This window comes from Anas acuta, chromosome 27, assembly GCF_963932015.1.
Source record: "Anas acuta chromosome 27, bAnaAcu1.1, whole genome shotgun sequence".
Classification (NCBI taxonomy): domain Eukaryota; kingdom Metazoa; phylum Chordata; class Aves; order Anseriformes; family Anatidae; genus Anas; species Anas acuta.
Window position 1 is genome coordinate 4,624,919 of NC_089005.1, and position 15,814 is coordinate 4,640,732.

The 15,814-nt window shown below is 54.0% G+C and overlaps 2 protein-coding genes across 2 annotated transcripts; both read right to left on the reverse strand.

The window, feature by feature from the left end:
- Positions 1 to 5,448: 5,448 nt before the first annotated feature.
- On the reverse strand, positions 5,449 to 9,929 carry LOC137845376 (coiled-coil domain-containing protein 81-like). Its single transcript, XM_068662519.1, has 6 exons — positions 9,398 to 9,929; positions 8,816 to 8,930; positions 8,047 to 8,184; positions 7,312 to 7,383; positions 6,945 to 7,069; positions 5,449 to 6,644 (listed from the first exon to the last, which is right to left on the reverse strand). The coding sequence occupies exons 1-5, from the start codon at positions 9,562 to 9,564 to the stop codon at positions 6,983 to 6,985; spliced, it is 579 nt and encodes a 192-aa protein (XP_068518620.1). The 5' UTR covers positions 9,565 to 9,929; the 3' UTR covers positions 5,449 to 6,644; positions 6,945 to 6,982.
- LOC137845160 (uncharacterized) lies at positions 9,656 to 14,657 on the reverse strand. Its single transcript, XM_068662086.1, has 10 exons — positions 13,706 to 14,657; positions 13,035 to 13,182; positions 12,690 to 12,946; positions 12,353 to 12,438; positions 11,469 to 11,542; positions 11,255 to 11,390; positions 10,940 to 11,040; positions 10,529 to 10,646; positions 10,037 to 10,323; positions 9,656 to 9,708 (listed from the first exon to the last, which is right to left on the reverse strand). Exons 1-10 carry the CDS (start codon positions 13,730 to 13,732, stop codon positions 9,656 to 9,658), a joined length of 1,287 nt encoding a protein of 428 aa, XP_068518187.1. The 5' UTR covers positions 13,733 to 14,657.
- Between the last annotated feature and the right edge of the window lie 1,157 nt (positions 14,658 to 15,814).

The following is a 15,814-nucleotide window of genomic DNA, read 5'->3' on the forward strand; positions in this document are numbered from 1 at the left end:
GTTAAATCCACTTCCACGCTGGTGCTAGGGGTAAAATGGAGAATGGTAAACTCTGTTCTGTTTCAGTAAGACAACCCGTGAAGTCGGTGTTCCGACACCTGTACCGATGGCTGTACCCACAGCTCTTTCGCCAGGTTATGGCCCAGGGCAACGGGACAGACGATTCTGCAGCAGCATGGGGACAGCTGAGCAGGGCAAGAGAAGGGCAGCACCTGCAGGTCCAGCCAGGGCCATGCAGGGCTACCTGGGACCCGCAGCAGGTCTGCCCTACAGCTCCCCTTCTGAGCAGCGGGGCCGTGAGACCCAGCGCGCTGGGTTTGCAGCCTTGCAGCAGCACTGGCTTCTGCGCAGCCCAGGACATAAAACAGATGCCCGAACGTGGACATTAATGCCACTTAAGGCACTGGAGCAGAGAGAGTGGCTGGGAAGCTACCTGCGAGTCACCGTTCCAGATCGTGCCCATGTCACGTACAAAATCACGGCTCCGTCTCCCTGCCCCATAAAAGATGGTGAGGCTGTAAATCCCGAGCTCGAGGCACTGGTGTAGTTTGCTTTTCCAAGTCCACGGTCTGCTGGGTGTGATTTGCTGAGCTTTCCCCTGAAACCCTCCGAGGCATGGGGCATTCCCACATTGCAGCGCGATTTGGGAAGAGGAGCTGGGGAGTGCGGGGCTCACAGAAATGCCCGGGCTTAGGGAGCAGAGGTACCTGAAATGCACTCGGGGTGGCCCAGCAGAACTGAATGGGGTCACGGTGCTGCTGAGCTGCTCTGCAGAGCTGCTACCAACCGCTCTGTCACCTGGGCCAGCTCAGGGACCCTTTTTCTCCTCGTCCTGGTGAAGCAGCCCCCAGCTCCAGGCCCCTTCTGCCCATCTGGAAAAAAAACAAAAGAGCCAGCGGGGAACAGCCAGAGGCTGTGACTGGTTAAAAGGAAAGCCCAGATTGCCAACATGGGAGTTTCAGGTGGTCCCTGGAGACCCAGGGATGTCAGCCTGCCTCTGGCAGGACCCCCTGCCCTTCCTTCCCCGTCCCCTGCTCATCTCCAGGGCTGACCCTCTCCCCCAGGCTCTCCCCAGCCAGAGCCAGCTGCCCCCCAGGGGACCCAGCACGGCCACCCGAGCACCTCCAGCTCCTTCACCAGCCAGGAGCTCAGGGCCAGCACCTGCTGTGACGCATGTGGTAACCCTCAGTGCCGGGACTTCTGCCAGGACAAGGCACCAGCAGAGCTTGGCCCCACAGCCAGGACTCTGGGCAGCCACCCGGAGCCATACGGGACAATCGGTCCCCGCTGAGTTCTGCCCCTTCTGCTCTCAAATATCTCCACAGTGGGTTTTCTCTGGTTGTTTTAAAATGGCAATCCAAGCACACGGTGCTCAGTGAAATCCCAAATCCAAACCGCCTCCTCCAGCTGCTCAGCAACCTAGGGAAGAAACACCTTTGTGGTGTGGGCCCATCCTTCACATGACCTGTCTCTGAATTTGCCTCCCAGCCCTCGCCATGTGTTCCTGGACTTGGTGCCCTTTCCCGTTGGGAGAGCAGATGCAAAGCAGACCGTGCCCTCCAGGCAAGCACGTGTCCCCTGTGCCCTCTCAGCCCCAGGCATGCCCCAGTGCCTGCCCTGCTTGCTCACATCCCCGAGCACCGACAGTGCTGTTCCTTTGTGCTCACATCCCATTTATTCTGCAGTCTGGAGCACTCACATCTCCTCCTTTCTTGGGCTGCTCCGAGTCCCTTCTTGTTCTCCCCGCACGCTTACACCTCCTCTATTCCCCTTGTGTGAGCAAAGACACTTTGCTTGCCACCGTACCTGCTTAGATCCCTTCCCCTGGGTTCCTCTCTTCCCCTCCCAGCACACCCGCACCCTAATGTGAGCTGCACTTGCGTGGCCACCCCAAGGGCTTCTGCTGGGCCTCCCTGCTGTCCCCTTGCCTGTCCTTGCCCAAACTCTCCCTTTGGCCCCCTGCCACCCCCTCCAACACCGGACAAGCTTCAGGCCTTGGCTGGGGGCTGCCAGACACCAGTGTTGGAGGTGCCCAGGGCAGCCCTGTGCCAGGGGAAGCAGGGGGGGCAACCCCCGGCTGTGGGACCCTGGACACACTCACGGCAGTGCTGCTGTCCCCAGCCATGGGGTTGCTGTGATCCCATCCCTGCTCCAGGTGAGGAGGCAGAAGCCTCCTTCCTAGCAGCCTCCTCCCTGAAGCAGGTTTTCTCTTCACCTGCCTGTACCTCACCCTCTCCACCCCACTGTTCCTGGGCCAGGGGCAGCCCGATGGCAAGTCTCGGGGTGTCACAGACCGCTGCATCACCCACAGGGGAAGGAGAGGAGGGTCGGAGCTTCCATCCCATGCCCACACCACCCAGCACTAGAGGAGCCACCACGAACTCTGCCCTGGCCACAGAAACCTGCAGCGAGGAGCAGTCCCTGGCAGGGATGCTGGGGCTGGGAGCCAGGAGCTGCCTCGGCAGCCTGCAAGGCACCACCCGGGTGCCACTCGTGGCACCAAAGTCGGGGCTATTTGCAGAGCAGGAACAAGGCAGGCAAATCCCACGGCGGTTCCAGTCCAGGGGTGTGAATACTGGCGATGCTGCCGAAGAGCCCGGGAGCCCTCTAGTGATTGTACAGCCAGCTCCGCAGCGCCCGGCTCTGAGGCCACTTTCTCCACCCTGTCAAAATTCAAGGCTCCATCCCTTGCCCACTGAAGCTGACAGACGCTTTCATTTCTTCTTTCGGATGTTTTTTTATGCCACCATGCTTGGGAGACTAGACCTACTTCTTCGCATTAAAAACAACAAGAACACAGACTTCCAAACCATGTAATTATTCATAAAAGAAGGCTGCTAGCCATGCCACTGGAAGTCTGGTGAAGAAACAGACCCCGGGGAGCTCCCTGCTGCAGTCTGGCTGCAGCCAGCTCCAGCTGGGGCCTCGAGCAGCCTGAGCCAAGCTCCGGGGTGAGCACTGAAGGCAGCTGCAGGAGGGGATCACCGTATGTGCTTCCCACCACACATCTCCTCCTCTGTCCTCTGGCTTTTCTTACCTGCTCCTCCCTTACGGCCATGTGGGCAGCAGCGTGAAGGAGCAGAGCCATGGAATCGGTCGGGTTGGAGAGGGCTCTGGGATCATCCAGTCCAACCCTAACCCCGGCGCTGACAAGTCCGCCGCTAAACCATGCTGCTAAGCTCTACAAATCCATGTTTCTTGAAAACCCCCAGGAATGGTGACTCAAGTACCGCCCCAGGCAGCCCGTCCCAATGCCACGCAGCCCTTTTAGTAAAGAAATTTCCCCTAATACCCGATCGAAACCTCTCCTGGTTCAACTCGAGGCCATTTCCTCTCATCCTATCCCCGGAGCAGAGCCCCATCCCCACCTCGCTCCAGCCTCCCGTGAGGTCCCTGTAACCCACACGAAGGTCTCCCCCGAGCCTTCTTTCTTCCAGGTTCAACATCCATGGCTCCCAGGCCGCTCTTCATGAGCCTGGCCACTTGAATAGGGGAGATTTCCGTCCCGATTCCTGATGTAGACCTGCCCAGTCTGCGTTTTAAGCTGCCCCCCTTGCCCTGCTGTCCCTGCTCCTCCTGGGGCAGCCCGGGCACATGCGGGATAGCTCCCAAAGGCATGCGCACCCCAATGCAGCAACTTGCCATGGTTATGTGCAGTAAAGAGTTACGTATGCATGAAGTTCCCCAATACTCCTATACATATGCATAACCTATCCCCGCTTCATATTAAAATTAGTTCCAAGAAGTTATTTCCATAAATTCCTCCTGTCTGCGCCTGCGCAGTGCCTTCTGGTGGTGGTTGCCGGGGGTCACGGGGATGAAGGCTGATAACTCTTCTTCATCACCACTGGTTGACCTCCTGCCTTTGTGCAGACTCTGCTGCTCCTTGGCTCTTGTCCAAACCACAAGGTTGGTCTCAGCTGTTTTTTGAGACAGGTTCCCCATTTTTGTCAGGAACCATCCTTTGTGAGGGGCCCCAAGGCTCCTTGTTTCAGTTAATTTGCACAGTAGTAAGCAAAGACACTCAGCAACATCTATTTTTAGTGTGATTAAGCAAGCCCCCATTCTTCTATACCTGGCTTCACTACCACCTCCCTGGGCAACCCGTTACAATGCCTGACTGCTCTCTCTGAAAAGAAATGTCTCCCAGTTTCCAACCTAAACCTCACCTGGCACAACTTAAGGCCATTCCCTCTAGTCCTATCACTAGTTATCTGCAAGAAACAGCTGACTCCCAGGTCCCCACAGCTTCCTTTCAGGTAGTTGCAGAGAGCAATAAGGTCTCCCCTGAGCCTTCTCTTCTCCAGACCAAACAAGCCCAGTGCCCTCAGCTGCTCCTCACAGGACTTGTAGTTCAGACCCCTCACCAGCTTCGTAGCCCTTCTCTGGACATGCTCCAGGGCCTCGATGTCCTTCTTGCAGTGAGGGGCCCAGAACTGAATGCAGCACTCGAGGTGCGGCCTCACCAGAGTGAGATGGGGAAGATGCTAAAACCTATCTGAATTAGTATTTAGCTACATATATGGTAAAATATCCTAATTATTGGGGATATGGATGAGAACCTAAAAATATCCTAATTATAGGGCTGTAGATGAGAAGCAGATGTAAAAAGAAGATATTGTTCAAGGCCAATGGAGGAGGGAAGAACGAACATCTCGTTAGGAAAGTACGAACAACTTGTTGGCAGGAAACAAGGCAAAGATAAGCAAAAAAGGCCTAAACTGTCCAACAGAAGGTCAAAGTCCACAAAGGTAAAGAAAGTTTAACCTCCTCTTTCTCATTGCCTTCATCCTGAAAGACCCCTGCCCACAACCACCAGACTACACGGCACAGGAGCAACTGGAAGGAGCTAAGGGCGGGGAGCATGGAAATGAGTACTTGGAAGAGGTCCACCTTTTTGGGGAAAATAATAAACATGTATTAGAGCTCATGTAATATATAACAGTATTCGTGTATAAAATTATGAGAGACGACCAGGCAGGTGCGCACTTTTTGAGGGAAGCTATTCCCAGTGTGTGTGGAGATTATACATAAACACACAGAGGCAGAGTGAACATTTGAAAAGTATGTATTGGAGAATGCAGGGATGCTCATAAAAACAAAGGGAGGACACTATGAGAGAAACAAGGTGCTGGTATGTAAGGAATTTGAGTCTAGAGAAGGGCTACAAAGATGATCAGAGTGTTGGAGCACCTCTCCTATGAAGAAAGGGTGAGAGAGCTGGCCATGTTCAGCCTGGAGAAGGCTCCAGGGAGACCTCATTGTGGACTTTCAATACTTAAAGGGGTCTTATAAAAGGGATAGAGAAGGATTCGTTGCTCGTGTAGATAATGATAGGACAAGGGGGAATGGTCTTAAATGTTGCAGGAAGAACGGCCGAAAACACGACAGACACTAGTATAGTCAGATCATGCTCTCCCTTTATTACCCAAATAGCCTGACTTTTATAGTAAGCTTATCAGGGGCGGATAGTGTCTCACACAAGATTATTGGTCAAAAGCACTCAGACAAACAACTGCACGAAAACAACCCCACCTGCAAGAAAACAACCCCCTTGTGATTAGCAGTCACGTAGATCCCGTCCTTGAAGTCAGCTGCTGGCAACAATATTTTTCTAAATTCCTCAATTGGGTGATATGGGAACACTGTCATGGGAACTTCTTATAGTCGTCCCGGTAGCTTGGTTTGCCCAGCTGCAGCAAGCCATGGCATCTTTGCTGTTTCAAAAATCCCTCAACAATTAAACATAGAGAGAACATATTTAGATTAGACATTAGGAGGAAATTCTTCACTGAAAGGGTGGCGAGGCACTGGAATGGGTTGCCCAAAGCAGCTGTGGATGCCCCATCCCTGGAGGTGTTCAAGGCTAGGCTGGATGGGGCCTTGGCCAACCTGATCCAGTGGGTGGCATCCCTGCCTATGGCAGGGGGGTTGGAGTTGGATGAGGTCCCTTCCAACCCAAGCCACTCTATGGTTCTATGAATTCAGGTGGCTGTTGTTTCACGTTAGTAAACTTAGTGAAGCCTTATGCCACGGCACGAGCTCTGCATCACCTGGTGTATAGTGCTGACTGAGCACCAGTGAGTGACATTGTGTGGGGGCCTGGGTGGCACTGATGGGAAAGGGGGAGACGTGCTGACCAGAGCCTGCAAGATAACAGGAGCCACCTTGCACTGGGAGGTAACAGAAGCCATCCTGTCCTGCAACAAAGAACCACCAACCTGAAGGAACAAAACATATATATATTCAGAACTGAGTATAGCGGACAAAATGAAGGTTGTACAGGTATAAGAAGCCAGGGAAAGTGTCATGTGGGGTCCCGGTTGATATTTGTGTCCCATTACATTCTTACTGCTTTAACTAAGAGTTGACTCTTTGGGTGAATCTCAGACAGCTGGGGAGACCCATTCTGCTAGGTGGAAACAACAGGATTCCTTCACAGCGGTGTCATTCTGCAGCCAGATGGTGTTGCTGGTGCCTCCTCCCCCTGCAGGAAGGCAAAGCAGCAGCCCTGCTCGGACACACGAGAGGAACCAGGCACACTCTTGCTGTGAGTCCTGAATGGGTTTTGCTCTTTCTGCTCTTCTCCAGCTGTCTCTGTCCACCTCTAAAGCTTTGCCCAGATGGCTGGCAGGGCTTGATGGCTGCAACAGAGGGACAACGTTGCTCTCACCTGCTGGCTCAGGCCCCCCCTGCCCTAGGCCTGCCCCACCCCTCACACCCATGGTTCCTTTTGTTCCCACATCCCTCAGGTTAGAAGCCCTAAGCATTCACTTGGAGTCGTAGAGAGGTACCTGGAGCCAGGGGTAAGGCAGGGAGATGCCCAGGCCAGGAGAAACTGCAGGATGCATGCAGCCCCTGAGCTGTGCCAGGGACAGGGTCCTTGGCCCCATGCTGTCTCGCTGTCACTGCACCAGGACATGGCAGGAGCTGTGCACACTTACTGTTGCAGTGAGGTCTTCACTGGTATATGCTTTGGCTCCTATCGCCAAACCTCCCTCCTCTCCTGGAGCTCTCTGTCATACTCTCTTCTTATGGTGTAGGATGAAGGAGGGGACCGGTAGGATTTCTGGAGAGAGAGTGAGGCTTATCAAGCAGCAGGCAAATGAGTGTGCCCAGAAGCACCAGCCCAGTGGGGGACTGCATCAGGGACACTGCAGATGTGCCAGGGGATTTTGGAGAATCATCGCTGCAAGTCCCCATGGAGGTGCCAAGGTCAGAGCAGGGGCTCGCTGCGCGTCCCAAGTGGCACAGCTGAGACACAGCAGTTATCTGCTGGGGACCTCATTTTCTTTTTTATAAACTTCTTACCAGGTAATCGTATTCTCTGTTTTCCTTTTTGGCTGTTTTAGCAACCTCCAGCTTCCATGCAGCACGTGCTCTCTGTTATGCAATGAGGGAAAGAAAAAAAAAAAAAAAAAGGAATGTATTTTGGCTTGAGGGGCCAGCAAAGGAACGATCCCTGCACAGCACAGCATAGGAGGCACCTGGGGATTGTGCAGCCTTTCTCCGGACACAGCCTAGTCTGCTCCTCCAAGCACAAGAGCATTGAAGGCTTCGTCTTTCAAGCACTGAAGCCAAAGGAACAAACTTGTTTCTTTTTATGTCAGGGTGGCTGGTGAAGTCCAGAGGTTTTGGTTACAAATCAGACTTAAAAACCTCACTGCACTAGGAGGGGCAAACCAGTACATCACGCCTGTAGCAGAACAGGTGAGCATGAAGAGCTGCCCTGCGCCCAGCTCTCCCCTGCAGGCAGCCACCTGGGGCTGGGATAGCCCTTGCCTGGTGCTGCTGCTCCGATGCCAGGGCTGGCAGCCTTGGTGGAGCCTCCCCATGTTCAAGGTAGGAAGGAGAGGGCTGGGTTTGTCTGCTAGTTGACGAATTGTCCACTGAGTCCGGTATTGAGCAATTCTCTCTCCTGGACAGGAGCAGAGGAGACTCAGAGACAGCAGTGAGTTGCCCCCCGGGTTTTGGGAAAACAACTCAGCAGCCCTGCGAGGGGACAGAAATGCCAGTCCTCTGCGTGGCTGAGGTCACTGCCAGTACCTGGGCGCGCAGCGCTGCCATCCTGGCCTGCCAGGCCTGCAGTTCTGCCCACTCAGCCCTTTCTTGCTCTTCCTTCTGCTTCAGCAGGGCTGCCCGCAGACTTCGTTCCTCTTGCTGCATGCACAGGTAGCAGACCTCCTGGGGGCCCACAGACACACACCACAGACAGAATTAATCTCAGGACTTGGGGGGCTCCTGTGCCTCGTACTGAGCATCCGACTCCTAATGCCATTAGCGAAAAGTCCCCTGCTCTGAACAAGGCACAACAGGGAGTGTCTTCTTCCTTTCCATGCACACCTAACCGTTCCCCTTTGGTCCTAAGACCTTCTAGCAAGACAAAACTTCACTCAGTGCAACTTGTACCCACTGCCCCTTGTCTTCTCCGTGTTTGCCCTTGTGAAAGGAGAGCTTCTGTTGGCTTTGTCCTTTAAATACTGGAATACCCTTTGCCACCCTTTAAATACTGAAATACTGTGAAGAGGTCCCCCCAAGCCTTCACTTCTCCAGGGTGAAATGGAGTTGGACTTGATGATCCTTATGGGTCCCTTCCAACTCGGGATATTCTATGATTCTACGATTCTATGAAAAGACCCAGGTTCCTGAGTCAAAGACCCAAGTTCCTCAGTCTCTCCTCACAGGGCCGATTCTCCAGCCCATTGATCATCTCCGTGACCCTCCTTTGGACTCTCTCCAGTCTTTTGGGCATGACCATCAGTGCTTCTCCACTCCTCAATGCAATGCAGAACTGACATGGGGCAAGATCACGTACCTGTCCTACTCTCTGATGGCCTTTGCAGGCAGGGATTTCAGTTTTCCTCCTGACGTGGTGCGTCATTTTTTTCATGCCCTTCTTTGAATAGTCCTTCTCAATGGCTGGTGGCACACTAAAAATACAAAGCGGGTAGTGTTGGGACTCCACCAAATACACTTGCATCTACTTTGTGAGCCCGTGCCTCTGCAGTAGAAGGTGGTTGTTCAGTAGAGCTGTATAGCCAACAATTTGTGTTCTCAAAGACAGAGAAAGAGGTGCTCAAGACTAAGCCCTCTCTGAGTGGGACAAAGAGAAAGACAGCATCATCTGAGATGATGGTCTTGTGCAAAGGCCCCAGCTGACAGTGACTTGAAAGACATCACACTGCTTGAGCACTTGGAAGTGGTCACGCTGCTGTGCTTAGGGTTGCAGGGACGGTGTGAAAGGAGACGGGGACATAGGGAGAAAAGCAGCACTGCCAGTTATCTCCTGCAGGAAAACTTCCATGCCCTTTGCCCAGCAGTGTAGCTGACACAAACATCTCCCTGCCACCACGACCAGGGCACACCAGTGCCCGCTGCGTCTCTCCATCTCTCTCACCTCTCAGGGGGCTTGTCTCCTGCAGCTTGCTCTCCCTGTCCGTCCTCTGGTTTCAGCATAGGAAGTGTCACCGGGGAAAGCCTCCTTTGGGGCAGCAGGGGCTTCTTGGGAAGATGCCCTTGAAGCAAGACATGAGAAAGGCCTTCAGACCTCCAGGCCAAAGCCATGTCCTTGTGGCAGCTCAGACCCGAGGTGCATGCCGAGCTGCTGGATACCACTAGGATGCTTTCTGTTGCAGCAACCCGAATGGTCCTGGAGTCACATTTTGTTGTGGGGTGGAGGCCCCTGAGAACTCTTTATCTCATGCAACTCTGCAGGTCCAGAGAGCAACTCTGACCCCTGGGTTTTCTTTGTCCAGTATTCTTTTCCCTAGGATATCTCCTGAGGAGCAGGGCCTGCCAGGCAATGCTGGAGACCTCACAGAGACTTGGTGGGGCAGATGGCATTAGGGAAGGGGAAGAAAATTCCACCCATCTAATACCACCCACCTCGACCTTCCCTCAAGGTAGGAGGTATTTGCAGTGAGGACGGACAGCCCGCCTTCCTTCCTCCCCCCAGCACAAGCCCACCCCTCACACAGAGCTTGGTGAGTCACACCAGGGCATGGGGTGCTGCGGGGACGTCCCTCAGCAGAGCAACCGCAGCATGGGGAATGGTGCTGGGCCAGGGTCCCCCTCCACAGTGAGCCCTGAAGATGGACCTTCTGAGGCAAACCCAGCCATGTGAGAGACATTTTGCTGTCCCAGCAACCACACATAGCCCTGTCTGCCTCTGCCCACACTAAGGCATGAGGGAAACCCACAAGCCTGTGCTGGGGCCCATCTGCTTCCTCTCCATCTTTCTCACCCTCCTTACCTATGCCTTCTTTTCCACGGGGGCGTTGGAGCAGCCCTGAAGTGGCAGATGGTGCTTGGCGGAGCTCTGACCTGGGAACAAGACAGGCACAAAGCTGAAGCTGACACGATGCAGGGGTCTTACCGAGCCATGCTATGCTGGGCCCTCCAGCAGGAAACGTGCACACATCCAAAGAGCCCTCCGAAGTTAACAGAGGTGATGTGGCTGACACAAACATCTCCCTGCCACCATGACCAGGGCACACCAGTGCCCGCTGCGTCTCTCCATCTCTCTCACCTCTCAGGGGGCTTGTCTCCTGCAGCTTGCCCTCCCCGTCCATCCTTTGGTTTCAGCACAGGAAGCATCACGGGGGAAAGCCTCCTTCGGGGCAGCAGGGGCTTACTGGGAAGATGCCCTTGAAGCAAGACGAGAAAGGCCTTCAGACCTCCAGGCCAAAGCCACGTCTTTGGAGCAGCTCAGACCAGAGGTGCCTGTGGAACTGCTGAGTACTTGTGGGATGCTTTCTGTGGCAGTGACCCTGATGGAGTCACATTTCCTAGGAGGCTCTCAGTCCTGTGACAGTGCTCAAGTGAAAGAGCACTCGGCAAGATCTGCTCGGGAATGGGGTGGTGTGGGGAAGCGTCCTTCTGCAGAGGAGCTGCAACTTGGGGCAGTGGGCATGCTTTGGGTAGTCTGGGCTTGCGTTACCTTCACTCGCTCTCTCCTTAGCCAGGTCTTCTGCCAAGACTTCCTGTTTTTCAGCCTCAAACTTTGTCTTCAGGCTGGCTAACAGTGCGCTAAACTCATTGCTGGATGGACAGAAGGTGAGAAGGAATTAGGCTGACCCCCGTGTCTCACAAAACACTGCTGTACACCTGCAGTCTGGCTGGCAAACACCAGCCCTTCTGAGATGTGCTAATAGCCTTTCAGAGCTAATATAGATGGCATGTCCAAGAGAAAGCTCCCGCTCCCATGACTACCAGACCATCCCATTGCCCTTATCTGCTTTCCCAAGAGCCTCACTTGTCCACAGTCTTCCTTCTACTGTCCTGTTGCCCTTTCTTGTCCTTCGCCGCTTTCAGTCTGCTCGGTGGACATTTCTTTTGGTGGCGGGGATGCTTAGCCTGAGGGCCGCCTGCCCCTGGGAAAGAAGACACCTCTTCAGAACAGCGCCTTTGTGACCACATGGACAAGGGGAGGTGCAGACCTGCTCAGTCCTTACTCGGACAGTCCTTACTTTCTTTCTCACTGTCTCGCTTGGTGGAGGAAAGCTCTCCAGCTTTTCTGCCAGGGGGTAGCTTGATCTTAAACCTAGAAAGAAGAAGACATGAGCTGGAGGAAAGGGCTCCACCTCCCCTGAGCAGGCAGTGACAGTGATAGCTGGCAGTCACTACAGGGCCTCCAGATCGCTAAAGCAGTGTGTCCAGACTATTTACCACCTTGGAGGGCTCTCACTGGGTGGCACAGACTGGAGCCCCTCAGCCTCCAGCAGTGCCTCCCTGCTGCAAGCTCTTGATGTGTGCAGCACCAGCTCTGCCCCTTGTGCTATCAGGGGACCTGCTCAGCTGGGCTCGTCCCAGTGCAGAGCTCTGCAGGGTCCCACTGGACCACAGAGCCTCCCTTTGGGCCACCAAGTCCCTCCTCCACTCCCTGTTGCTCCAAGAAGAAGGCGGCCCTTTGGAGACCTTTCCTTCACTGCAGTCTGAGGAAAGTCTGGGAAATGTCCCCAGCACGACTTGTACCAGGCCTCTGAGCAGCTGAACTACCCTTGAGAGGCCTCTCAGGTACAAGCCAGGAGAGAAGACATTTGAGAAGCTTTTTCAAATGCTTTTTGCCACTGCCCTACCAAGAAAGGGAACGAGGAGATGAATCTCGATGGGAAAGGATGCCTGAATTGCTCTCCAGGTCCAGCTGGGAGTGCAGAGCACAATCCCTCCTCCAAACTAAAGCAGGAGAGGACAGCCAGAGTCCAGAAGCAGAAAGCACACGTGGAGGAAGCTGTCCATTGTTCCATCACGGAGGGATTCCTGGCAGGAATCCTGGCAGGAGCAGGCAGCTCTGGTGACAGCCCTACCAAGGAGGAGCTGAGGAGCCAAGGGCTGCACAAGTGCATGTACTCACGTTGGAAGCACACGGATCCCACCAGGACGCACGTGGAAAGGATCAGGTTCTTTGCCTGACAGCACGCAAATCTTTGTCCGTGGGTTCTGCCGAAAGAACAGAGATGTGGCAGATGAGGCCCCAGAAAGGATCCCATTGCCCACAAAGGCAGCACTCCTTGCCACTGCTCAGTGTAGCTCCCTCAAGGAAACTCTCCCCCCGCTCCCTTTTCACCAGCAGCACAACAGAACTCGCCCTACTCTTGTGCTCTGTCCCCAAGCTGCTGGGAGTGGGACCCCAGGCTAGGGAGGTGTCTGGCTTGAGCCTCAGAAAGAGCCCTGGAAAAAAACAAACTTACGGAGAGCAGACATTCTAAGACAGTTCCAGTCCCATCAATGGCGAGGAGAAACTCTGGGTGGTATCTCATCGTGAGGATCTTGTTTCGGCTTATCAGAGAACCGATGCCCTTGAAAACAAGGTCGTAATCCTCCCCCAGTCCGGCACCCCAGGCGAAGAGTACCACGATGTCGTTCACACACTCCTTCACCAGCTTCTCGGGAATGGATGTCTTTTGTGACAATTCAGAATAGTCCAGGGGGACAACTTTGAGGTCATCTAGAAAACAGCAAAAGAGGAACAGCATCAGGTGGGCAGTGGCTCATCAGCCTGACAGTGCCACAAAGGCTTTGTGCCCTTGGCATACCGGGAATGTCGCTGTTGGTGTAGCTGAGCCCCTGCGCCCGTGCGACTCTCTCTGACAGGTGAAACCTGGGCACAACCATGTCCCTGTTCACCTCGCCGCTGTGCTTCTGCAGTATGTAGAAAACACCAAGCACATCTACAGCTACACCCTGTGGAGAGCAGAGAACAGAAGTGCTTTTAGAAGGACACATGTACTCGTTGGAGTGAGACACTGGCATTCTGTGCTTTCTCCGCTCTGGAGGTGCAAGGAGGTTGGATGGGGCTCTTCAGAAAGAGTTGGAGAAGAGCCGCTCAGGAGAAGACGTTGTTTTCTCCTATCTCCTCTTCCCCCTTATAGCACAGAAGGAGAGTAAAAGCCAAAAAAGCATCCTGGAGCTCTGTAAGGCCTGAGGGGTGCTGAGCAATTGAGTGATCCCTGAGAAGAGTCCCAGGCTTTCTGCTGGGCCGCCTCTGCCTTCCAACTGTGAGAGCAGGAAGGTGCCAGGAAGGCTTGAAGCCTCTCTTCTAACAGATCCAGATTTCCTTCTTGGCATCGGATGTCACAGGAGCAGTGCTGCCCCACCTCCATGCCCTTCAGGAACATTTCAGAGAAGTGGGTGGATGGCTGCACTTGATGTCAGCGGGGCTGCCAGGACTGCAGAAAGCATCCATGTGCCAGGAGGAACAGCTCACCTTTTTCAGTGCAAACTGCTGGAGCATGTACTGGGACACACCGTCCCAAATTCTTATGACATCTGAAAAGCAAGGGAGAGACACGTCAGGCCAGCAAGCCAACCTCCATTCAGCTCCTGCCCAAGCACGGAGCTGGAGTGCGCAGCGGTTGGCAGAGGTGTCAGCAGGAGCAAATGCACGTAGGGGCTACAGGGCTGAACTCTTGGCTGCCTTCAGGCTCTCAGCCTCAGGGTGAGATTGAGAGAGGGCTGGGCTCAGCCAGGGGCAGCAGAAGGGACTTGGGCACTGGCATCCCACCAGCTGGTGTCTGCAAGGGGAAGTGGCCCCCCAGCTCCAGGCCCCTTCTGCCCATCTGGAAAGACCAGAAGAGCCAGTGGGGAACAGCCAGAGGCTGTGGCTGGTTGCAAGGAAAGCCCAGATTGCCAACACATGTGTTTCAGGCAGTTTCTAGAAATGCAGGGAGGTCAGACAGCCTACAACAGGATCCCCTGTCCTTCCTTTCTCCGCCCTTCTCTCCCTTTCCCTTCCAATGCTGATCTCCAGAGCTGACCCTCTCCCTGGGGAAGTGTCACCACAGATTTCCTGCCACCGTTACCCTTCAGCCATACGGGACAACCACTTGGGGCCTCCTGCACTCCTCCCCAGCCCTCCCCGCAGCTGCAATGTTGAGGACTGATATCACTCAATAACACTGGTGGCACAGCTCCTGAAGGCCTTACCATCCAGGCCGAGCACCCGCAGCGCGGGGAGCTTGACAAAGGGAAATTGCATCCTTGTGGTGGGGATTCTCAACAGGAAACTCCTTCTCCACTCTCCTCCTCCTCTGCACTTCTGTGCAGCGGGGACAGTGCATGTGGCAATATGGCAGCTGTCACTGTGACATAAGGGGTCCCACTCCAACCCCAAGCATGACATCACTGTGGGGCTGTCGCAGACACCCTCCCAGTGAAGAACCTTTTCCTGATCTCCAGCGTCAACCTCAAATGGAGTTTTGGGTAACAGAGAAGAGGCAGGGGCTGTTAACATAATTAGGATCCAACAGTGAAACTCCTTGGAACTGCCTCAAAGGAATCAGGGTGTGCTCCTTTATAAAAGTGACATGGCTGACAGCCTAACTGAAGAGCCTCTGCAGCAATGCATGTAGCTTGGGTAACAAACATGAGGTATCGGAAGTCACTGCAGCTAGAAAGCTCAGATCTAATCGCTATTGCTGAAACTTGGTGGGATGAATCACACAACTGGAGCGCTGCAATGCATGGCTATAAAATGTTCAGAAGGGACAGGCAAGGAAGGAGGGGCAGGCAGGTCCCTGTATGTGAAAAAGTGGATTGACTGCACAGAGCTGGCTTTGGAGAGCAGCAATGGATAGGTTGAGAGCTTGTGGGTAAAAATTAGAGGTCAAGCCAAAAAGGAAACCTCATGGTTGGTGTTTACAACAGGCTGCTTCATAAAGGGGAGCCTGCTGACGAGCGTTCTTACTTTAGCTACAGGAAGCATCATGCATGCAGACACTGACCTTGTTGGGGGACTTGAAACACCCTGACATCTGCCAGAAAGGCAGCACAGCAAGCTGCAAGCAGCCCTAGAGACTGCTGGAGTGCATGGAGGTTAATTTCTTATTGCAGGCGATAGAGAGCCCAACCAGAGAAGAAGTGTTACTGGACGCGCTGCTTACAAACACGGATGAATTGGAGAGGTCAGGACTGTTGGCAGCCTGGGCTGCAGTAACTCTGCCTGGTGGAATTCACGATTCTGCAAGATAAGGGCCAGGTGTAAAGTCAAGACCCTGAAATTTAGGAGAGTGAACTTCCAGCTTAAGGAATTAGCAGTTAGTACCCCCTGGAAAACTGTCCCTGGGAATAAAGGAGCAGAATAGAGCCAGTTGGTCTTTATGGGCATTTTTCTTAGAGCACAAGAGCATTCAATTCCCACGTGTAAGAAATCAGGCAAGGAAGGCAAGGGAGCAGCATGGCTGAATCAGGAACTCCTGGTCAAGTAGCGTGTGAGAAGGAAATGCACAGGAACCAGGAATCTGTATCCTGGGAAGAATACAGGGATGCTGCCTGCACGTGCAGGAATGGGATCACCACTGTTAAGGCAGAGCTGTGA

What these genes read in the sequence shown, in the direction of transcription:
- LOC137845376 (XM_068662519.1), bottom strand. Translation starts at nt 9,564, where the DNA reads ATGGCTTTGGCCTGGAGGTCTGAAGGCCTTTCTCATGTCTTGCTTCAA. An exon ending in GCCATCAGAGAGTAGGACAG is followed by an intron (nt 8,185 to 8,815) that starts GTACGTGATCTT and finishes GTGGGCCCCCAG; the next exon opens with GAGGTCTGCTACCTGTGCAT. An exon ending in ACAGAGAATACGATTACCTG is followed by an intron (nt 7,070 to 7,311) that starts GTAAGAAGTTTA and finishes CTCTCTCTCCAG; the next exon opens with AAATCCTACCGGTCCCCTCC.
- LOC137845160 (XM_068662086.1), bottom strand. Translation starts at nt 13,732, where the DNA reads ATGCTCCAGCAGTTTGCACTGAAAAAG. An exon ending in TCTTAGAATGTCTGCTCTCC is followed by an intron (nt 12,439 to 12,689) that starts GTAAGTTTGTTT and finishes TTCTTTCGGCAG; the next exon opens with AACCCACGGACAAAGATTTG. An exon ending in GCGAGACAGTGAGAAAGAAA is followed by an intron (nt 11,391 to 11,468) that starts GTAAGGACTGTC and finishes GCTGTTCTGAAG; the next exon opens with AGGTGTCTTCTTTCCCAGGG.